The 24,640-nt window shown below is 49.0% G+C and overlaps 1 protein-coding gene across 9 annotated transcripts in view; it reads left to right on the top strand.

Moving 5' to 3' along the window:
• Nucleotides 1-24,640, top strand: part of Cadps (calcium-dependent secretion activator 1) — a 618,572-nt gene that overhangs the window by 537,450 nt on the left and 56,482 nt on the right. For 8 of the 9 annotated variants that reach the window (XM_075704042.1, XM_075704047.1, XM_075704043.1 and 5 more), the window contains one exon: nucleotides 147-292. In XM_075704042.1, coding sequence (XP_075560157.1) covers nucleotides 147-292 — 146 coding nt within the window. Of the gene's footprint in view, nucleotides 1-146; nucleotides 293-16,081; nucleotides 16,128-24,640 lie in introns of all 9 variants that reach the window. The other variant, XM_075704048.1, reaches the window with a different exon arrangement.

Below are 24,640 nucleotides of genomic sequence, written 5' to 3'. Positions count from 1 at the left end.
TTCGTCGATGCGCGGCCGTTGTTTGCCTTGTGGTTTTGATGTCGGCATCCCTTGCTCGCACTTCATTGTTGGAAAAATTGAAAGTGCATTGAACGCAGGGCATTTAATATCGTGGTTGCCAATGCTGATTGATTTTCTTTCTACAGAAGCTGTACTCAGACTTCGAGCTCCAAGGCATAGAGGAGGAGAAACTCAACTCGAAGGTGTACCAGACCGTGTGCAGCCGGCTTCAACTGGAGGAGGCTGCTGCCTCAGTATCGGACGCCAATAGCCGTGAGAAGGATGACTCTGAGTGAGACATGTCTCTTTCTCCGCACTGCATGATACATCATTGAACAGTATTGCTTAGGTTCAGAACAACTTTCTATTTCTGTTCAAAGTTTCCTGTAATTCTGCTTTGTGCACACCTCTGCGGCAAGTACTTGTATCCACACGCTCCAGATTGTCTTTACTAACAGGAAACCAGTTTAGCTCGCAATATTACTTCTATTTACACTATTGCAGAGCCTCTGACGTGTATGATAAAAATGTAGTGCGACCTACTACATGGCACGTTTGGCCTGATAGATAGCTCTTCAGTGCATGCGTTTCACTGCATGTATAGCCTTAGACTCAAGTTGTGCTGCATTTTTGAGTTGTTTGATTCAGTGAAGATATATTTTATGCGTTATTTGTAAACAAAGCTTCCTTTACCACCGCTCTCCCCCCAGCCCCTTCCCTTGGGGTTTGGGGTCGCTGTGGCTGGCTTGACCAGTATATAACTGGACACACACAAACACACACACACACACACACACACAAACACACACACACACACACACACACACACACACACACACACACACACACACACACACACACACCCGTGCACGCGCACACACAGGAAGAGAGAGAGAGGTACACCTGGTGGAAGAGGTATTTCACACATAGCAACGATCATCATCATCATCAGCCTGTTTTATATCCACTACAGAACGAAGGCCTCTAACTGCGATCTCCAATTACCCCTGTCCTGCGCCAACCATTTCCAACTAGCGCCCGCGAATTTCCTAATTTCATCGCTCCATCTAGTCTTCTGCCGCCCCCGATTGCGTTTCCCTTCTCTTGGAACCCATTCTGTAACCCGAATGGTCCAACGGGTATTCTGATGTCAATCAGAATATCGTCTATACCCGTTTGCTCACTGATCCAAACCGCTCTCTTTCTGTCTCTTAATGTTATGCCTAGCAATCTTCGTTCCATTGCTCTTTGCGCAGTGCTTAACTTGTTCCCAAGCTTCTTTGTCAATCTCCATGTCTCTGCCCCATATGTCAGCACTCGTAAAATGCACTGCTTGTACACCTTCCTTTTCAATGATAATGGTAAGCTTCCAGTCAGGAGCTGGCAATGTCTGTCGTATGCGCTCCAACCCATTCTTATTCTTCTGTGAATTTCCTTCTCATGATTAGGGTTCCCTGTGATTAGTGGATCTAGGTAAACGTACTCCTTCACAAACTCCAGAGGCTGAAGGCTATCCTGAAATATTGTTCCCTTGCCGGGCTATTCATCATTATCTTTGTCGTTTGCATATTAATCTTCAACCCCACTCATACACTTTCTCTGTTTAGGTCCTCAATCATTTGTTGTAACTCGTCTGCATTGTTGCTGAATAGAACGTTGTCACCGGCAAATCGAACAGCAACAATATTTCAGGCTAAAGTCAAAGTATGCCTTCCAAATTTTTTATGCTGTTTCTTTTACCACCGTCTCCAAGATTTCAATAAGACCATTTTCACTCTGAGCTATTGACTGAATTCAGCTTCTCTGCATGCACGGATCAGATGGTGTCACTGAGTCAGAGCCACCTCTGTCTGGTATAAGCCCTTCCACAAGACAGCGATATCTTAAAAGCCATGCCTGTTCCATAAGTGATGAATTTCATATAGCATGCCTCTCTTCACAGCCCTGTTTTCTTTCTCCGTAATTTACTTTTGGGCAGACTTTGGTAAGGTTGGTCGCTGACAAACATGCAGATCATTATTACCCTTACTGAATTGATAATTGGATATACATTTTCCCCAAAAAGAAAGGATTTGGTGATGTTTAAGAAGGTGGCGGGGTCCAAGTCGGCTTCTAAGGCGTCTGCGACAGTGTATGGCTTCGTTGCCTGTGTCACGCTGTGTACGCTGTAATAAATGTATTAGGTGACAGAGGGCTTGGTGAAGACAATGTTAGGTGCCTAGACATATATAAATATGTTGACGCATATGGCTATTTGAGGCTGTACACTCAACTAATTGGTGCACCCGCTGTGCACATATATATAACAAAAAGACAATATATATAATACAATATAATATATATAATAAAATGAAGGAAGGAAGTAAAATATATTTCCTCTATACGATAGTTTACAGGTGTACTAAAGAATTTGGAGGACGCTTAAGCTTCGCCTTTAAGAATGGAACGCCATAGCATTCAAAGATCCCTTACTGGACGGCTTGGTAAAACGAGGCGAAGCGTCGCGGAAAGCAGGCGGAGGCGCAGTGGGTTGACCTCCTCTGGCAGTTGCTACGCGTTCTGTGGGCGCTATGAAGGTACCGGGTTCGTCTCGTGTAGTCGAACGCCAAACGAGAAGGACGGAGCAGCAACGCAAGCGGCGGCAGGCTGACCACGAATCGACCGACCCGGACGTCGTCGCCAAGAACCGGGTACAAGCTCAAAAGCTCCCGCAAAATGAGCGGGCTTCGTGTGCCCAGGAGACTCCCGAGGAGCGTGCTGCGCGACTTGCGGCAATGCGGGTGTATCAGGCAAGGCGCCGTAGCTTAGAAACTCCTGAACAGCGTGAAGCCCGTTTGGAAGCCCAGCGCAGTGTCTTGCGCGTGGCCTGGAAGCGCAGCAGCGAGCAGAATGTATCGATTACGATAGCAAATTAGTAGACAGCTGTACGAAGTAGATATAGTAGTTTTATCGGCCGTACAAACTTCCAAACATTCGCTTACTAACTAAATTAACAAGTACGGTGTCAGCGCGCACAGGCAAATATGAAAACATCACACTTGATAACCCTCGCTGTCACTACGCTGGCGCGAGGAAGCGCGGCGGCAGCAGGTAGCGAATTCGTGCTACCTATCGCTTCAGCGCAAACTCAGCGGTGAGAACACTGCACTCATGCAGCCATGACCTGTCGGCGTCGTCGGTACACCCACACTCTGCCGATCGCTGTCAAGATCACGCGCGTGCAACCGCGAAATATGCGGTTACGGGCGGAGTACAACGCTGCCTTCGCCCCTCCCTCCCCTACCCCCGGTACCATGCGCGCCACAGAAGACAGCGCACTGCCTCCCCGCTTTCCTCGTTTGCGCACGCGAGAGTGAGCTGCAATCGTCGGCTCACCGTCGCACGCTTTCACTCGCACATACAGCATACGGCGCGGGGGCACGATGTTATCGCCCTTGGACTTTATACAGAACATCGAGGCGACGACGATGGAAGAAATGTGCCTTGAGTGTCCATATAGTTGCTATCGCAATTATATAGGAATTGCACCAATACGCTCGCGCGTATCCCGTGTTCACGAAGTGAAACATAAGTGTGATTCTCCCTCCCCCCCCCTCCACAGCAAAGTCCAAATGGTCATTTTCGCAAGTTGGTCTTGATTGCGAAACAGTTTTTGCGCTAGAAAACGCGGATAAGATGGTGACAGACATGTGCCCTCCACTTAACTTTCGTTTTCCGCGACTTTTAGTGCAAGAACCATCTTGATTATGCACTAAAGAATGGAATATTTTGCCTTGGTGCTTAACATCTGCGCAAATTGCGCGTCTAAAACATCTACGAATACTTCAGCGAGGGTTTTGCTTAGCTAACTCGGAGCACGAATGACTGGAACAAAAGCTAAGGCACGCAAACAGACAAGAGACAGCGCTGACTGGCAACCGAAGGTTTATTCCAAATGTCAGAAACTTTAAAATGCGATGTGTTATACGTTATCAAAAAAGCAGGTAAAAGAAAAGAACATTTTGCTTCTTACACACGCCACAAAATCTGCCATGTGTTAAATTGCTTCTAAAAAACCACTTGAGTATCATGAAACGCTATGGAGGCATGGCTGGCACTCCCCGCCCCTTTTTCTTTATCTGGTAGGCTTCTACAACCTCTCTTGTCGTTTGACCTTTGTGCTTGTACAAAGCTGCTATATTTTCAAACTGGGGTCTGCACTTATCATGTGACTTGCAGTCTCATATGCATCATGAGATGCGTGTGTGCAGTCCCTTTTGTGGAATTCAAATGCTCCTTCAGCCTGGTGTTGAGGCACCTGCCGGTTTCTATGCCCACATGAGAAAGGCACAGAATATACTACTGATGTTAAGAAAGAAACAAATTTGTTTGCATGGTGAACAGTACAGGTGGACCGATTGCTTACAGCTGTAGTGCAGCTGTTGAATCTTTCACTATGCGGGCTGTTGCGCTCTTCAACAACCTCAATTTGCCTTGCCTGTTGGTCGAAGTGAAGAAATGCAAGAGCCTCACTCTGGATATCTTCATAGTGAAAACGTACAAGCAGTCAATGCTGTACCGTGCGATTGTTTCTCAACATGATTCATGGTGTTATGCTGTCTCTGACTACCCCCAGAAGCATCTTGACTCATTTCAAATCGTCGAGGCTTTTGTGATTCCGAGGTCTAGTGCCCTTGTTGACCATCTTGTTAAGCAGAACCTTCAGGGCGGCACTGCTTTCAGCATCGACGTAGAGGAACCCTGTGAAATCAATTACTTGATTCCGCAGGAACTGTTAAAGAGTGTTCAGCAGTTCATAGTGGTTGATAATGGCGAGTTTCTTTTTCGTGGCACCTCTGGCATTTCTGTTCAGTCCTTTTGTCGAGCTGTTAGGTTTTTATTTTAGCTCTACGCTTGTGGCATGGGGTGGCAATGTTTTTGCCAAGAGAGTCGGAGTATGTATTGGGTCGTGGGTGGCACCAGTATTCAGCCATATTTTCTTGTCTAAGGTAGACAGGGCAGTGGAAAATAACTTGTGGGGTATCGCGCGGATGTTAATCTGGTACGCTGATGATTACTTGATTCTCGTTCAAGGAAGTGAATGCTGTTATCAAATAGTGAACATATTGAAACTTTCCTAGGAGCAAGGAATGATGTTTCTGTGAAATGGCGAAAAAGTCAGCCATTCAGTTTTTGGACCTACAGTTACACTTTGAGCCTAATCATGTAGCGGGAAGTACCAGCCCAGATCTAGAAAGTTAATTCTGGTCCTCCATTCCAGCCTTGTTGAAATTAGTCAATAATGGTATTGCTCTGCGTAGCCTAAGGAACGCTTTGTTGATGTGCCTCCACGAAGCTGGCGACAGCTGTCAGGGCAAGTAGCCCGCCTCCAGATAGCGGGGTTTCCACGGGCTGTCATATTTGCGTCAGGCGTAAACGAAGCAGAGAGCAGATGAGGGAACACATGACACTGGGGGAACCGAGAGTAAGCAGGTCGTCATCCCGTACATCCACTGCTTCTCGCATGGAATAAAAAAGATAGCTTCTTTGCTACGGCGTGAAAGTCGTGTTCTCGGCGAAGAACAAGCTCGCTCGCGTTTGTTCGCCTCTGCGCAGGCGTAGTGAAAAATTGAGGAGCTGCACTATAGATGTAAGCAATCGGCCCAGTTGTAGCATTAACCGCGCAAACGAATTCGTTTCTTGCTCAGCTTCAGTAATGCATTCTGTGCATTTCTCGTGTACGCATACATGTTGGCCAAACAGGCACGTGCCTCAACACCAGGCTGAAGGAGCATTTGAATAGCACAAAGGGACGGCATACACACATCTCGTAATCGATCTCGAATCGTGGCCCACGATTCACCGTCTACACGGACAACTTCAGTCTGTACTACCTGGATGAAAAGGGAACGACGAACCGGCGATTCGCGAGATGGACACTCGATCTCGCAGAATACAGCTTCGTTGTCAAGCACAGGCCGGGACGGCAGAACGCTGCTGCTGATGCTCTCTCGAGACTGGCAGCGGATCCAGAACCCAACGAAGACGAATTGGCTACCAACGACCTAACTTGCCTCGCCGTGATAGTGAGCAATCACAGTCACATTCGCGAGTTTCAAGAGACCTATCCCGAATGCCAAAAGTTCCGGGCGGAAGCAGGAACTGTTAACTCCACCTATGAAGTGGAAGACGACATCGTGGTGAGAAGATCGATCGAGGGAGGACGAGCTTGCAAAAGGGTGGTGGTTCCTGCGGCGCTCCGAAGCAGCGTAATGGCAGTCTTTCAGGACAACAACGGACACCTCGGAAGCGAGAAAACGAAAGCCCTGGTCCAGCGAAAGTACTGGTGGCCATCTATAGTAAGGGACATCCGCCGCTACATCGAGTCATGCCACACGTGCCAAATGATTAACTCACGAACGACACGAGCCGAAGGGTGCCTCAGCCCCAGAGAAGTTCCAAACGAGCCCAATGTTGTCATCTCTCTCGATCACATGGTCCCCTGGATGGAGGCGAAGGTTATGTCCTCGTATGCATCGACCACGCTACAAGGTACATGGACGCGGCAGCAGTGCCAAGCACATCTTCCAAGTGCTACCTGGAATTTCTTACGAACCGGTGAATCCCACGATTCGGCGTCCCAAACATCATCCTCACGGATGAAGCGAAGGGCTTTGTGAACAAACGAACAGCGCAAGTTCACAACAGGCTTGGAATCCACCACATAATCTCTCCTCCGTACTGGCCGCAGTCGAATGGACTAATCGAAAGAATGGTGGGAACCCTGAAACAGATATTGCGAAAGGTCATAAGCAAGTCTGAAAACTGGAAAAGGGAACTACCTAAGGCCATATTTGCCATCAACGTCTCAAAGCACCGACACGGCAACCTAAGTCCCTTCTGGCTCATGCACGGCTATGATCCGAGGGTACCGGGAGAACTAAATATTGGAACAATCGGAGAAGAAATGGAAGCCGCACAAAGGCTCCATGAAATGGCCAAGGGGCGCTAGGACATGATAAGCTGTCTTAAGAAAAGCCAAGAGGAAACGACCAGCCGGTACAACGAGAAATGCCGGACACCGCATTTCCAGTGTGGTGATCTCGTTCTTCTGGAGCTCGGCGCAAGGTCTCCATTAGATGCCAGATACGAAGGGCCGTTCGAAATAACGGCACTGACAGGTCCCAACATGGCTGTTATAAGCAGGGCCACCCCCATCCCCGGAAGATCAAACGAAAAAACTGTAAACGTCGAACAGCCGAGGAAGTACAAAGAACGCGCCTTGGACACCGAGGAATTGACATCGACGGACACGTGCGCCTGAGGACAGTCGCAAATTTTGGGTAGGCCGTCACGCATTTTACGCCGACCTGTCAGGCAGCGTGCTCCACCGCCGCAATCCCGTAGATCACGAGACGCCCCGCATGGTACTTTGCTCCCCGCAACAGACCAACTGCAATGCATGCTCACTGATTTGGAGAGGCAGAGTAGAAGGGTGGGACTAAAAATGAATCTGCAGAAAACTAAAGTAATGTTTAACAGTCTCGGAAGGGAACAGCAGTTTACGATAGGTAGCGAGGCACTGGAAGTGGTAAGAGAATACATCTACTTAGGACAGGTAGTGACTGCTGATCCAGATCATGAGAATGAAATAATCAGAAGAATAAGAATGGGCTGGGGTGCGTTTGGCAGGCATTCGCAGATCATGAACAGCATGTTGCCATTATCCCTCAAGAGAAAAGTGTATAACAGCTGTGTCTTACCAGTACTCACGTACGGGGCAGAAACCTGGAGGCTTACGAAAAGGGTTCTACTTAAAATGAGGACGACGCAACGAGCTATGGAAGGAAGAACGATAGGTGTAACGTTAAGGGATAAGAAAAGAGCAGATTGGGTGAGGGAACAAACGCGCGTTAATGACATCTTAGTTGAAATCAAGAAAAAGAAATGGGCATGGGCAGGACATGTAATGAGGAGGGAAGATAACCGATGGTCATTAAGGGCTACGGACTGGATTCCGAGGGAAGGGAAGCGTAGCAGGGGGCGACAGAAAGTTAGGTGGGCAGGTGAGATTAGGAAGTTTGGAGGGTCAACATGGCCACAATTAGTACATGACCGGGGTAGTTGGAGAAGTATGGGAGAGGCCTTTGCCCTGCAGTGGGCGTAATCAGGCTGATTATGATGATGATGATGATGAAGAGACCCTTGAGTAAACACGAGGAAAGACTCTTCGCACCAATGCCCTGCCACGTTTCCTGGGACTGTAAGAAGAGACCCGCGAGTAGACACGGGGCTTCGAGCGAGGCGAGAGAGAAGAGCCGGAGGCCAGCCGAACCAGAGAGACGGCACGGGTAGACGAACGAGAGACGCCGCGGAGGAACGCAGCAACACGCTTCACGCCGACGCTCTGCAGATAATAAAGAGTTTTCATTTGAGCAAGAAACCAGCCTTTTTCATTTGCTATCGCAGTGATACACGCACCGCTACTAGCCCTCTTCGATTCAAAGAAAGAAACGAAGGTAACGGCAGACGCCTCGGAAACCGGCATTGGTGCCGCCTTATTGCAAAAGCACGGAAACGACTGGCGCCCGGTCACGTACGCATTGCGTATTCTGAGCGGGAGTGAACCGCGGTAGGCTCAAATCGAAAAGGAGGCGCTCGCTATAGTTCTTGCGTGCGAAAAGTTTCATCAGTTTGTGTATCGCCGCAGGATCCTGGCCGAAACTGATCACAAGCCTCTGATTGCTATCGCTCAAAAGAGGGTTGTGGACATGCCACCAAGGCTGCAACGATTTTTCATCCGTCTCTTCAAGTATGATTGTCTTGTAATTCATCCCTGGGAAAGACTTGCTGCTTGCAGATATGCTGTCCCGTGCTGCCACGCTGCCTGGGTGCGCTGAAGAAACGGAAGACGTGGATATTCACGCAGTTCAAGTGGTCTCGAGCCTTGTAAGCACGAGAGCAAAACAACGACTGGAAGAAGAAACCCGCACGGATCCGTATTTAAGCGGCGTTATAGAACAACTAAACACAGGTGCGACCATTCAAGGGGAACTTAAGCCGTTCACATCGGAGTTGGCGGCAGTGGACGGCGTTCTGCTAAGAGGAAGCAAGATTGTCGTACCAAAAACCATGAGGGCCGAAATTCTGCGGCGGATACACGAGGGTCATTTGGGACAGCACAAATGCAAGGCCAGGGAACGTAGGCTAGTTTTTTGGCCAGGACTCGGCAGTGATATTGAGAGACCTGGTACGAACGTGCCATGTTTGTCAGAAATACGCCTGCAGTCAACCGAGCGAGCCCCTGCTACTACAGCCTACACCGGAACGACCATGACGCCGTGTCGGCATTGATCTGTTCCAATACGCAGGGCACTCGTACATGGTAGTGTATGACGACCACTCGAACTTTCCAGAGGTTGAAAGGTTGGCGGGCACAACAGCAACGGAAGCTATTTCTAAGATATCTGCCATATTCTGTCGCTATGGCATTCCTGCGCAAGTCTGCACTGACAGCGGGCTCCAGTTCGCTTCAAGTGACTTCGCTGTTTTCGCAAGACGGTACGACTTCGAACAAATAACATCCAGCCATAATTTCCCGCGCTCAAGCGGCCTAGCCGAAAAGGGCCTACAGATTGTTAAACGAATTCTCAAGAAAGCTACGGAGTGCCATGAGGATGTCTGGTTGGGCCTTTTGGCTTATCAATCGTCTCCCTTAGAAGATGGACGGTCTCCCGGAGAGTTGCCGCAATGTCGTAGTCTTCGGGCAACTGTTCCCGAGTTCAACACTGATGGGGGATGCCCTGTATCAAAACATCGGCAATCATTTCGGGGCAAGCCAATATCGCCTCTTGAAGCAGGAAACGTTGTTCGGATGAAAAATGGGAACTGGTCACGCACAGCAACGGTGCTTAAAGAAGCAGCGCCACGTTCGTATCTGGTCAAAACTGAGAGCCACCAACAGCTGAGGCGCAGTCGACATTTGCGGCGAACAGATGAGAGCGACTACGATAACGGCCGCGAAGACACTGAGCCGGAACCGAATAGCGTATTACAACCGATCGAAGACTTCGAACCGGTAAACGACACAGGTGACACTGCGGCAGCCGGCGAATGACCGGGGTTCCTGACGCAGCCGGGCAACAAGACACACCTGGAGGGCCATCCGCATTGCCAACAATTCGTCGGTCTACCAGATCTCGGACGGAACCCAAGCGTATTTGCTACGACGGAAACTTTCGTCAAGTTTGCTATCTTTATTTTGTGCGTGTTTGTGTGAAGACAAGCAAGTCTCCCAATTGTATGAAGAAAAGATGTATCAGAACGGGCTATCGCGCATGTGCGCCGATATCGTTTGCCACTTCTTTCCCTGACTCCTTTCCCTCGCGGCCTACGCAAGTACATGAGCATATGAATAAACGACCAGTTGGTCATTCTTTGCTCAGGAACAAGTCGCCTCGGTCCGTTACCTTAAACACGATACAGAAACAATCTAAAAATATAATCTATTTATCGAGAAGTGACACTGACAGCCTACTGATGCACCTTTTCTTTGTTTTTGTTATCAAGTAAGCCTCTACAATCTTTCTCTGTTTTATCTCCAGCTCGCTCCAGCAACTTTTTTTCTAGTACTGGCTTACACCCACATCTTTTGCAATGGTCACCCATGTGGCCACCTATATTACTGCACACTCCCAGATGGCGCTCGCGTGCTATATCGTTGAAACATCGACCTGTCTGCCCACTATAGGAAAGGCCGTAATTAAGTTGAATTTCGTAAACCACGTCAACTATGAAATCAGTGAAACGTTTTTCATGCATCTTAGAGCAACCCACAAGTGCCTCTTTCTTTGACAACAAAGGGCATAGCTTTTCCAGCTTGCGCGGGGCAGAAAAGACCACATTTACGTTATATCTCCCCGCAACCTTTTTTACATTATTGGAGATTGGTGAAGGTACGGGATCACGTCCGTTCTGTTGCGTCCGAACTGGGTTTACGGCAATTTTTTCTTTCCTTTAACTTTTTGCAGAAGGCTTTCACATTTTCGTGATAAAGGCCGAAGGGTAACCAGTATTATTTAGACCCGTGGTCTGGTTTCTAAAGCGAACATCTATTTTACCGTTGCATGAATTAACAAACGCGGCCTCATGGCGCGTCGTAGCTACCCCCCTTTTAACTAGCTTCGACATCTATGGAAAATGCTGTGGTTGCACGCTGCAGTTCTCCGCTTTCCAAAGCCTTCACCACGTCTGTTGAACTCTGCACGAAAAATGGGTAATCTCCCGTTAAGGTACTTAAGTGTCATTGAAGATAGCGGCTAATTTCTTTTTCGAGCTGTGTCTTTCAGAAGCGATAACCCTTAAAGGTGTACTGACTCAAAATTTCCAAGTCGAGTTAAGAATTGAGATCGATTTATGTGGGCACACACATCGTCTGCAAAATATCGATGGCGAATGTAGCTTAAACATATTTAAAATCAATTTTAAAGTACGTGCGCGCAGCCAACTGCAAAGCGCAGCACCTCGTGACATCGACATCAAGAAAGCATTGTAAACTACTGAGGAGACGCTACTTGACGCGCTTGCGCTGCCGTCAGGGCGAGCAAGTTCCTCGCCGCTCCGCTCCTCCCAGTGTCGTTCCCTTCTTTCTTCTCCTTCCTGGTCGCGATGCTGACCTCTTTCGCCGCTGTCGACGGCATAAAAATCAGCTAGAATTTGTTTCTGACACGAAATAACTCATAAAGTGACCTCAAAAGTGTGCATGTTATTAAACGTTGCGTGACATCGTAAGTTGTTGGCGTGCTTTTGGCTCGCAAGCATCTGCGCAGCTGCTGCAGCAACCTTCTCTCGCCTGGCTAACGTGTTTGCTCATCGCTATACCTACGCCGTCGGGAAAACTAGTTGCATTGCCACTTATGAGCAACATAAATGTGCAGACGCTGATTTGACGAATATAGGTGTTTTATTATGAGCTGCGGACCAATCGCAAGCGCCGTCGGCCTCGGATCCGACGGCCAGCGCGCTAGGCCTTATTGGATCTGGAGGACAATCCTGCCGCTGTCCACCAGTTATTGTATCCTGCCGTTGAGTGCGGGAGTTGGCCGACGTTGAGGAGGATCTTGAGATGAAAACTGGAGGTTTATTTAGATTATTTACTGTAATAACATGGGCTAATTAACAGTCATCAAGTCATTAATGGCCGGCAGCAAATCGGACGCTGCGGCCCGTGGCAAGAAGCGCAAAAGAGATGAATGAATGAAGGAATGCCTCTCTCTGCTCCATGTCTCTGGCTTTTAACCCTTTCGGTGTCACGTCATTTTTGGCCAATCGTCGAGCCCGCTCAGGTGTCGTCAGTTTCCTCCAATGGTATGCGCCCGTGCAAGTGCCGTCACAATCGGCGGATGGGGGTTGCTTTCGAGCGACCTTTCAGAACTGCAATATAATTTCGCTCGGGAACGTGTTAGACGCGCTTCTGCGCACCTTAATTGGGTGCGACGGCGATTGAATGTGGTCTGGTGAACTCGAGTGATGTCAGGAAAAAGGTCTGTATCTAACAGCCTGTACCGTTTCCCAGCGATCGCCAGCTCGCCTGGGTTGCTCGTTCGCTATCATCGGCATTGATAATCTGTAGAAGTGGTTCGAGTTCGTGTGCGCCACTGGACGCGTTGAAGCGTTGAAGAGAAGCCAAATTTACTCGTTTCATTTGGAGCGTGCCTGGTATAAAGAAAACCCACCGAGCCTAGAGCAGTCCGAGGAAGTTCCACCAAGACTACGTACCGCCAAACCTGATGCTGTGCCGACTTTTACCCCGCCTTGTTTTCTGTTCCGGAGTATGCTTCATTCCCAAAGCGCCCTCGACGAATGGTTGGTACTATTATTAGCGATGCGTACGCATATCGATAGCTGTCGCTAGCCGTACTCTCCGAGTCTCTGATTTGTTGGGATCCAATCAAAACTAGTTGACGACATCTAATACAGCGGCGACGACGAAAGCGAGGACGGCGATGATGGCGAGGATATCGCAAAGCGCGTGCAGGCATAGCGGACGAACTAGCAGCACGAAGCTCGCGCGCTGGCTGCGCTGCTCTGTTTACATTCCTTCTTTGACCCATCTCGTTTCTCACTGAAATCGACACTTGGACACGTCGGTACAGACACGACCCCACATAATTACCTGTCGTGCTCTGAAGCCAATGATCTCTCGTGTCATGATTACTGGGTCATTAGCTACTCATTGCAGCAGAAAAAAGAAGATGGAAAATTTTTGTCTTAGTGGTGCTTTAAGGGGCATTCTAGCTTGTGGGTCTTTTCTGTGAGAAATACTCGCAAGGAACCATTCTCGGCTTTCTGCACAGCTTTCCTTAAATAATCTAGCTGATAATTTTCAACATAGCGGCAGCAACCTTCTTCTGTTTTTTGGGGAGGATAAAAGCTATACGCCTGAAATTCTTCGCAATGGCCTCGAATGCCTTTGTCTCCAAAAGGCATTCGAAGGCCTGTAAGTGTTCGAAGGCCTATAAGTGTTTGTTCTGAGGCATGCTGATCTCGCTTCGCTCGACGAAGTAACGCCACCTCGAGGAATGTGTAGGTAACGTTGAACGAAGTAGAGATGGATAAACGAGGTGAAGCGTCGGTGAGGAGGAAGGTAGGCGGAGGCTTGCTGGGTTGACCTCCTCTGGCAGTTGCTACAGGTTTTGATTGCGATACGGACCGCGTTCGTCTCGTGTGAGCAGCGTGCTCGCGTGCCGTGCACTGTGTGTGAGAATGAAAGCGTGCGATGGTGAGCCGATGATGGCGGCACAATCTCGCGTGCGCAAGGGGGGAAAGCGGCGAGGAAGCGCACCGAAAGCTCCTTAAACTTCGTAAAGTAGCGACACTCTCCTCCTCCGCCGTCACTCCTCGTTTCCCCTCTCTTTCACGCTCCCTCCTCGACCACGGCGCCGCCTACACTGCTCGAGCGTAGCAACGGCACCAACATGCGCGCCTCGCCACTCCGTATACGCTTCTCGAGCAAAAATGGCGCTGATGCACGGCGCAAGGGCCCACGTGATGCTATTAGGCCAATGGCAACGCGGCCGTGGCCTCGGCCAGAGCGAGCTAGGAGGAGGCGGCATTCTTCAAAGCATGGCACTACTTTACGGAGTTTAAAAGGCTTTAAGCTCACCGTCTTCCGTCGCGCACGGGGCACGGGGGGTGGGGGTTGTACTTCAGCCGCGCGCAGTCGCGCGGTCTTTATCTTGAAAGTGATCTGCTTTGATCTACTCGTAGCTTCGCGTGCGCTGTGTTCTCACAGCTCAGTTTGCATTCAAGCAATAGACACCACAAGGTTCATTTTGCTCGCAGCTGCTGCCGCGATTCCTTACCCCACCGTTTTGACAGTGAATGTCCGCGGTCATCGAGTGCGATGATTTCATGCCTGCCTCTGCACGCTGACACCTTGCTTGCCAATTTAGTTATAAACGAACGTTTACAAGGTGGCGTTCTGCTCCGGCTGCTGCTGCGTATGGCGTGGCCGCGTGAGCACTGTCTTCAATGCCATCTGCGAGGCGGGCATTGCAGGCGTCTGGGCGCACCGAGGGCCGATCGCTTCGTGTGCGCCACAGCACCTGTGTGCTTACGCGTCACCCGCGTTCGCGAAAGGAAACGTCACTGCAACATTTTAAATTTTTGGTGTGGTTTCCAAATGCAAAATTGGTGAATGTGCAGTTTAATATGGCGCAACAGGAACGTTCCGCAATATTAAAATGTACAGTCGCAAACAAACGTTTGGGGAATGAAGGTGCCGCGATTTTTTTTTTCACAGACTGGGCATTCCGGTTGAAATCAAGAGCGCGCGCCTACTGCGAGTGTTTGACAAATACAATGTATCAAACCAATTCCAGGCTGCGCAGCTGCGCCTGAATATATTTAAATGTTTTGCTGATTTCGTGGTCTCTAAATGTTTGCTCGCGACAGTACATTTAACAGTTTTGCATTTCGAACGCATTAACGAAACTAACTCAAGCCAGCAACGCATCCCACCGCAATCGGCAAACTTCGTCGGGACAAGAAAATGTACAGCTCGTCGCTGTGAAAATGCATACGACACAAGCGCTGGCGATTCAAATCTGCGCCCGCCAATAAGTGCTCTTCCTGTAGGCACGTGGCAACAGCAACAGAAAAAAGAAAGTGAGAGAGAGCGACCCCCTTCGGTCACAAGATGCCATCCTGTAATTAATTTCTAGGGAGAATCCTGGGCACAACATATTCTCTAGCTTGTTCCACTCACTCATGTTGAGGGTATCGTAAGCAGGTACACTCTAAGAAAAGTTTACACCCTTTGAGTCGTATCTTGCCACACAACGATAAACGTCATCTGTCTTTTCCGCATTTCCTTTCTTTAACGCTGCAAGCCCGGTACTTTCCAGTAACGAACGGAATGCGCGTTATCACCATCACATAGTATTGCCGGCTGGACAGTAGCGGGCGCGGCGTTTTCAAGAAAGGAAATGCAAGCAAGGCAGATGACGATTATTGTTGTGCGGCAGATATACACCCCAAAAGGTGTAAACTTTTTTAGAGTGTAGATAGAGTAAAGTAGAATAAAGTTGAGTAGAGAAGCTTATGGACACCAGGTGCACAACTTGTTTGTGTTCTTTTCTTCATACCCAGCATTTGTCCGTGCTTTCTCAAGACGGCATTAGAGTATGTTGGAATCGTAACGATGTATGTCTTTATAGCGCATTGTGGTGATGTCTCCCTTCTGTGCTTGTTCGCTGCCGCTAAATATGCTTTCCAAGTCAGTTTACCAACACGCCCAACAAATGGCAATGCTGAAATTTATTTTTTACTTGGGAAAATAGAAAAACTTGACTCTTGCACTACATCCATACTACGCATTTAATTTCACTTCGGTGCCCACCACAGTTGATCGGCGCGCCCACTGCATAACTGTAATGAGCAGCCCGTTTTATTTGCTATCTGAAATTTTTAACGATTTACTACACATGTTAACCCCTTAGACAAACATACATGTTTTTCTAACACACCTGGTATTGAGTGGTTTTTGCCATGCAGTTGTGCTTATGTTATTGTGAGTGGCTGGTGTTGTAATTGTTTCCAGAGCCACTAAAAGGGGCAAGTCGCTGCACTTTAAGACAGCCATGTCTGTGAGTAGCGTACTTTATTTTGCAAAGGGCTTTTCTTCTTGCCTGGGTGGTGGAGGAACTTTCTTCTTCTGAATGGCACTGTTTATTGTGATGCTATGGATACGCATCGTCCTGTGCATAAGTCAAAGCTTTTGCACAAACTTATGGAACCTCAAGAAGCAATTCAAGGTGAGAGCGCAACAGCAACATCTACAAAAGATATTAAAGGGCCCCTTTCCAGGCTCTGTTGGTGGTTAAAAATAGGAACTTATAAGATGCCATGTAGAGAGTGGTTTACGGCGAGCATTTTACAGCGAAGCTCCATACCTCTACCGTACAAGCAAATTTTTGTGTTGTTCTGGTAAGTAAAAAAATCCCCATACGTGGGCCGATCCCGAAGATAGTGCGATGCCGGGCCGACCCGCGGCGGAGATGAAACAGGCGCTAAGCACTCCCCATACATGGGCCGATCCCGAAGATCGTGCGATGCCGGTCCGACCCGCGGCGGAGGTGCAGTTCACCATTAAGGGGCGCACATACACAGCTTCGCTGGTCGTCCTTCAGAGTCGAAGGACACCTTGACTTTTTTTCAATGTAGCCAAATATTGGAGGGCATGGAACGAATATTGCGCTGCCATGCTTCACTGCCAACATCTCGCATAGCCTCAAGCCGCCACAGTTGTGCCGAGGCACTGTGCCTCGCCACCAACCACACTTCCTGTTGTTCTTTTCTTTTTTTCAGTGCAGCGGGCGCTTCAAGAAGCGCTCTTGTGCGTTCTACATGGGACGATTTACCATAGTCACGTGCCGCAATCGTCCAAGTTGCCGGCAGTAATGCACCTTACGTTTCCGCAGTTCTCCAGCTGGAAGCGGGGCTGTTTCGAGAGAAGACGTGACTTTCGCTTGAATTTGCAGCTATTTTCGCACCGTGTAGAGGCTTGTCCGACACCGTCGCCGTAACGCGGTCTGCTTACCATGCTTGTCTGTCTGCAAAGCACAAACCTCGCGAGGGCCCTTTAAGATGGAGCCCTATGTGGGCAGCAAAAAAGGAAACATTTCATTGTGTCTCGAGCAAGGTTTCAATTTTTGTTTTACATTGTCGCTCAGAATGTGTTCCGTCTTGGGGCTATTCATTTATTTACAACCACTATAATGCAACAGGGGAAATTAAAGGTTTCTAATAATTTAAATGTAAAAATAATAAGGGAAATGAAAACTCAATACACTTACAATTGATCAACCATTCTGTGGCGGCTGTTTTTCTTTCTTGACTTATGTTAGTTGATAATGTTCAACGCGTTGTTGCTATACAAGAGACTAAGGGTACACACAGTGGAGGAGTCCCTGCGGGTTGTCTTTCTTTCGCATTAGTGTAAGTGGTGCTCTACGGTGTCGACTTGCATACCTAGCGAGAAGCCTGAAGGAGAGGTGGGTAGAGGACATAGGGTCATTGAGACGCCCACCACGTAACATAATAATGGGCCCAAGTGATAACTAACGCGGAAAAGCCATCGAAAGTTGAGCGAGTTGATATATGTCCATGGATTGGACAAGTTACAAGCAGCATGCAGCCTCTCAGAAAACAATGCAAAAAAAATTTTCCCTACCTTTTGAAAATAAATGATATGAAGTGTGGTTCGCTCAAAATAGTGCTCGCATGTGTTTAATTAATTAATCACATTTAATTTGCGTCTGAAAGGGACATGCTGCCGCTACACACATTCTGGTTACGAATCTTTTTTCTGCGGATTTACGCAAAGCAGCTACAAGTGGCTACCTAAATATCCTCCCTGCAACAGCAACAATAAGGGACTGATTCCTTTAAGCGAATAACTTTCTGGAAGGGTTTTTCGACGTCCTGACGAGCGATGGGCGCGAGGGAGAAACGCGAACGAGGAGTCGGGCTTCGTGCAAAGCAGAGGACGTCGAGTACCGTGTGCTGTTTCTAGCATTTATTTATTTATATTTATCTATAAATACAGTTGACCCGAGGGTCGTTACAGGGCAGGTAACGAAGCACAAACTACATAACCCAATACACGAAAAAGGTTTTAGCCGAACGGTAAATAGGAATCACAAAATGTGCAAATAAGTTTACAGCGCATGATATAGTACAAGGCAGTTTGTTAAACACAAAGTAAGTCACATGTGACATAAAAGAGAGAAAAGACAAAGAAAGGGAAAAAAACAAAAAAAACAAAAATGAAATGGCCAAGCATTCAAAATCATAGTGCTTGGAAAAATAATGAAAAACGAGAGAAACAGTGCCGCAAGCTTTTGTAAATCAGTAGTATGAGGCATCCATGCGACTTTATTTGCCGCAGCAGAAATGAGATAAAAGCGACTTCTGAAATTTTTTTAATGAGATTGAAGGACTCTGGGTGCAGGGAAGTCCACTCTTCTATTGTTTTACGAAGTAATGAATATTTAAAGCAATTTTTTCGCGCCGTTATTGGTTCAAATTGTTCTTTACGAGAGCTTATTTCACGGTGCGAGAGGAACGTAGCTTTAAGTAAAAGTCGCCATTAAACCAATTACGGTGCGCTTAATACAAGAATTTTAGTCTCGTAATTCTTCTACGCTCAACAAGTTCACGATCATCATATTGGTGACAGAATCTCAATGTCTATTGTATATCGACAATACGGTGCAGCCGCTCTTCTCTGGACTTTTCCAACTTGTATGTAAGACATTTTTACACCAGCTGTGGTTGCTTAGTGGCTATGGTGTTGGGCTGCTAAGCACGAGGTCGCGGGATTGAATCCCGGACCCGGCGGCCGCATTTTTGTGGAGGCGAAATGCGAAAACACCCGTGTACTTAGATTTAGGTGCACGTTAAAGAACCCCAGGTGGTCCAAATTTCCGGAGTCCCTCACTACGGCGTGCCTCATAATCAGAAAGTGGTTTTGGCACGTAAAACCACATAATTTTAAGACATTTTTGGTGGGGCTCCCATATAGTGCTCACATGCTCTAATGATGGGCGCTCAAAGGTTCCATATGAGGTTAACTTTGCCTTCAGAGTAGGAGGCTTTAACTTGCTTCTGAGAAACCAGAATTTTCCCTCAGCTTTTCAGCAAATGTCAACAATGTGTTTTATGCAGTTTAGATCTGTTTAGACCAGTTTAGCGGATACTGTTACGCGGAGACCTTTAAAAGAGTTAAATTATGTTAGATGGTGTCTGTCCATATCATATTCAGATGCTAACACGTTTTTAGTTGTCATGGTCAGCCGTATGTATGATGTCTTGCTAAAGTTCATTATTGATTTATTTTTCACGCACCAGGCCGCAACAACCTGCAGCACGGAATTTAGTGCGATTTGGTCCTGGTAGCAGTTTAGATCTGAGTAAAGATCATCCGCATATAAACGTGCCGTAAACGTAGGAGGAATCGCGTCTGCAACATCATTTATGTAGCAGAAAAAAAGAACTGGCCCAAGTACGGAGCCCTGAGGGACGCCTGAAGTTACCCCCAGAACATTTGATTCACTTCCAGGAATTTGTGTTCTGTTAGACAGGTACGTATTTATGCATCCCACAATTTTAAAGTTTACTCCTAAATCTAAAAGTTTTACGATCAGTCTGTGGAGCGCGAAAGTAAGAAGGACCGACACATAAGCTGAAGCGCTCATCACTGGGGCCTACGCCCCACTACCATCTTTATTTCCTTTGTTGCTCCAGCTGTGGGCGTCACCTGGCATCATTGCAGGTGCGGGCGCCACAGGACCGCCCAGCTAGACTGCAGACGTGAAGTGGGCACGATGAGCTAGTAAGAGAAGCAAATGCTCTGAGGAATCCGTTTTCCGGGGATGCACATGAGTGATTGGTGTCTCCACGTAGGCCGGATTGAGGCGGTCTGTGCTGCGCAGTGACAAAAGACTTGGTGTAATGGTGCAGAACCGGAAAGGGCCCGTCGTAGGACGGCGTAATAGGTGCCCGTATACCGTCTCGCCTAAGAAAAAACATGTGCGGTGGTGTTGTGCCCTACCACGTGACTATCATCGAGGCGATGGGAGCTGCCATACTACGTGGATATCATCGAGGCGACGGGAGCTCCCACTTCTCAGCGACGAATCAAGAATTCAACGAGGGGTACTTCAAGTAGCACCCAGCCATCTCCGCGACGAATAAGAAATTCGACGCCAGTGACGTCAACACCTACCCCGACTCATTCCTGCCGACGAGGAGTCGCCGAAGGGGACTTCAGGGAAAACCGGCCCATTGTGAAGGAGAGAGTCGCTTCCCGCCGCCCAGTCGGTCTGTTGTGCTCTTACAGCTACATGTACGCTATGACTCACTATATGTAAATGTTTTATAAAGTTTTTCGTTTCTTTTTCGTCTGCGGAAAGAGTTTGTCTTTTGTCCTCCACTCCGAAGTCACAACAGTGGATGGCAAGCTTTGGGATTCGAAGTGAGATAACGCCCGCTACACCGCTCAACGGCAGCCACGAAGTCGACCGGCGTCAGCTACTTTGTAGGGGCGAATGCCCGACGTTTGCCTTTCGCATCGCCAGACCTTTGTCGCACACGTATATGCTAAGGACAATTGTTCAATTATTCTGAAAGGGTTGTAGTGGTGTTGTCTTAGTTGGCTTCAGGCTTTGCATAGATTTCCGGCTTCGGAAGCAAAGCTAATTTTGAGGCAAAACCGGAGACGCGCCGTCAGATCGCCATGGAGAAGCTCAGGATACAGAACCTTGATGTTTGTCAGGAGATGGGCATTTCGGTTGCCGCTGCAAGGTGAAAGAAAGCCATTCTGAACGTTATGAGGGCACAAAGGTAACTGAGGAGGAAGTCGAAGAGGTTTGGGGGAGAAATTCTTCAGAAGATAAGCACAAAAAAAAATTACCGACGATTACGTTACTTCCTAATGCGAAATTTGAGCGCAGCAAATAAGCTGTTTCACCTTTTCGATAGATTGAGGCAAAGAAATCGAGCAACACATCTATGCGCTATCACAGAATTTTTTTTTTATTTTTCACACGTATTCCTTTAACAAAGACTCCACTAACAGTTCTTGACAGTCATGAAGGAAGCTTTGTGGTCGGAGAAATAGACTGATATATGTTCGACTTGGTACACCAATGCTTGATTCTCAAAGACGAGATCTATACAAGTGCCTCGCGAGGTTGTCACAGCCGTGGGACGCGTTACGAGCGAGAGGAACGGGATGTTCTCCCGCATAAGTGTTAGGAAATTGCTGTTTGTCTTTATGTCAAGCCGCCACCGATCTGGCTCTCTGATTGCCACCGCACAGGGCGAACGGCAGCGGCAATTTCGGCTCGGGCGGTGCACATATACAGATCCGCCGCCACCGATCTGGCTCTCTGATTGCCACCGCACAGGGGTTGCATTGGAGGAGGAGCGAAGAAAGGAATTAAGTTCGAGCCGGCGCTTTGACAACCGGAGACTCGCAGGAAGAGGGGGGAGGGGGGCGGCGTGTACACCCAGCGGCAAACGATGGGGGCAGAAGCGCGCGCAGCAAGCGGACAACACGATAAAGGGAGGAGGGAAGAGATAGCAGCGACTGACTGATGCCGCTGACGCCGATAGTGAGTCAACCCCAGCTGCGGAGTTGGTTTCAGGGACAACGCCGCCGATGCCGACACAAACAATATGATACCCTCGCTTCCGCAGCGCTAAGAACCAGGTCTAGCCGTGGGAAGGTGGTCACGTATTCGTCGACGTGCCGGGGCCTACGTGAAATAACCGGCGCGTCGGCAACTGAAGAGCACCCTATCCGCCACACAAGAACAGGGGGGGGGACCCTTTCCTCCTCTTTCTGCATGGCGGCGACGGTGTTCTATGCAGTCACGTTATCTTGACTCTCTAGCGGCGTCAGCGGCATCCAGCGGTATCAGTCGGTCGCTGCTAGCGCTGGGGGGATGAAAGGGGGGCGGAGCTGGTTACGAGGCCGACGACAACGCCGACGACGACGCGAAACCCAGGAACGGACGCCAAAGAGCTGCGCTCTAAAATGCGCAACGAGGCAGAGAAAAAAAAAAGACGCGAGGAGGCAGAGGAGAAGAAAAGGCACGAAGAGCGAGATAATGCTTTTAAAGTGAGAGAACTGGAAATAAAGCTAAGTCGAATCAGCTCGGCGCGTTCAAGTCCCCTTGACGGTGGAGACGATACGCCTAAACTCAGGATACAGGGCCTGATGCTACCGTACAGGATAGGCGGTGATATCGCACTTTATCTTGTGAATTTCGAAGGTACGTGTGAAACGATAGGACTGGTCAAAAGCCTTTGCTTCAAAAACGTTTTTCCGTTGTCCCAGGAGGCCGCGGAAGTTCTCGCACGCTTGTCTAAAGACTACGAGAACTATGGAAAGGTAAAAGCTGCGATTCTTCGCAAATACCGCCTCTCTGCCAAGGCATTTTGACAGCGGTTTAGACGGGCAAAAAGGGGCAGCAAGTCGCACACTTAGTTCGCGTACGAGTTAAAGTCTAACTTAAATGAGTGGCTCAAAGTGCAGAAGTGTATGGCAACCACGACAAGATACTTGAATGCATAGCACTGGAGCAGTTTTATCGAGTTCTTCCTGAAGAAGTTAGACATTGGCTGCAGGACAGGCTCCCAGAGGTAGACCTAGAGAAGGCAGCGCAGCTCGTGGAGAGAGAGAGAGAGTAAACGTTTATTGTAATAGAGGTTGTTTGGTTATGGTGGGTGGAGCCCCTCCTCTAGGGCCCCACTGGTTACAGCGGCTCGCCGGGCCTGGTCAAGGGTCGCCAGTTGGCTTCCCAATTCCACTTCCGCGAGTCGCGCCTCCCACGATCAGTTATGTACAGTGTTGTCTAGCAGCGGCGATGTGGCAGCCGCCGGACGTAACGCGCACTGGAATGTTGTGTGTTCCAATGTCGGTGTTCCTTCGCACCACGGGCATGTGTTGCTGTATTTGTCTGGGTACATCTTGTGTAGCCTGTATAAATGTGGGAAGTGTTTGTTTGCAGGTGGCGCCAGTCCCGTGCTTGCCTCCTGTCTAGGTCTGGGTGAGGAAGGGCTTTGGTTCCCCTACTTAGCCGTTGTAATTTGAGGATTTCTCTTGGCGCACCGGGTGTCGAGGTGTTCTATCGGGCGGTGTGGCCCGCCGCTCGGCCTGTCATGCCTCGAGCCAAGCGGTCCGCCCGTTCGTTCCCCGCTATCCCTGTGTGCGCCGGGCACCAGGTCACGCAATGATCCAGGGTGAGTTCCGTTCCTAGGATGCGGAAGACGCAGCCCGGTAAAGCCCCCCCAAGGAAGAGGCGGCAGGCGTCCTGCGAGTCTGTCAGCACGTAGGCCGATTGGCCCTTAGCTTCCGCGGAGCGTGTGGCCAGGGCTATGGCCACAGCTTCGGCCGTTGCAACCGATTTCGTGCGTATGGATGCTGCTACGGTTGTTCGTCCTTGGCTAGTCACGACTGCTGCGAATATATTGAGGGTGCCTGTATTCTTTTGATACGAACTCGCGTCTGTAAAGTAAGTGTCCGGATCGCTTCGCCGCCTTAGTAAGCTGGCTGCCCGCGCGCGTCTCCGTGCCGCATGATGGACTGGGTGCATGTGACGGGGGATTGGCGCCACGCGGATCCGCTCTCGGATTTCAGATGGCAGTAGTATTGTTTCGTCGCCGCAATATTGTGGTGTCAGTGGATAGTGAAGTCTTTGTAAAACCGAGCGTCCCTGAGGTGTCGTGTTTAGCCGTTCACGCTGCGCCATTAGGGTGGCCGCTGCATAATCCTAGAAAGTGTTCATCATTCCTAATTCGTTCAGTCGGATCGTGCTTGTGCTTTCAGGCAGGCCGAGTGCTGCTTTACAGGCGATTCTTCTGAGCTTATCCGCATGTTCGATGTCGTTACGCCGCGTAGTTTGGAAAGGCAGAGCGTACGTTAGACTACAAATGACGAAGGCGTTTACTAGTTGCATGGTGTCTGCTTCGGTCATGCCTTCTCGGCTGCGTGCAACTCTGCTAATAAGCCCAGTTACGCTTCGAACAGTGCGTCTGAGATTGGAGAGCGCTATGCTAACGCTGCCCGTTTCTTGAATGCACATTCTCAGTACGCGCAGGTGGGATGCCCTCTTGATGGGCTCTCCCTCCAAAGTGAGCTGCAGATCCGGAGCCCTGGTCGCTAGGGTATGTCTAGGTCTAATATGAATATACTCCTATTTCGCTGGAGCGCACCTCATGCCTGCTCGCTTCATATAGCTTTCAGTGGTGTTGATGGCCTGTTGAAGCGTGTCCTGTCGGTTTCCGTAGGATCCTTTGCAGGCCCAGAGTGTAATGTCGTCTGCATGTATGGCGCAGCCAAGGTCCCGGTTCTGCTGTGAGTCCAGGGCCATTCTACGTAAGCCGATGTTAAAAAGAAGTGGTGACAATATGGATCCTTGAGGAATGCCCTTATCTGGTAGGCGATACAGGGCAGAACGTGCTGAACCTAGTCCTATTTTCGCGAAGCGGCTGCTCAGGAAGTCTTGAACGTAATGAAATACTCTTTCTCCACACCCGACATCTCAACGTGCTGAACCTAGTCCTATTTTCGCGAAGCGGCTGCTCAGGA

The sequence above is a fragment of the Dermacentor variabilis genome, chromosome 9 (genome assembly GCF_050947875.1).
Source record: "Dermacentor variabilis isolate Ectoservices chromosome 9, ASM5094787v1, whole genome shotgun sequence".
Classification (NCBI taxonomy): domain Eukaryota; kingdom Metazoa; phylum Arthropoda; class Arachnida; order Ixodida; family Ixodidae; genus Dermacentor; species Dermacentor variabilis.
This window is presented reverse-complemented; position numbering and strand designations above follow the sequence as displayed.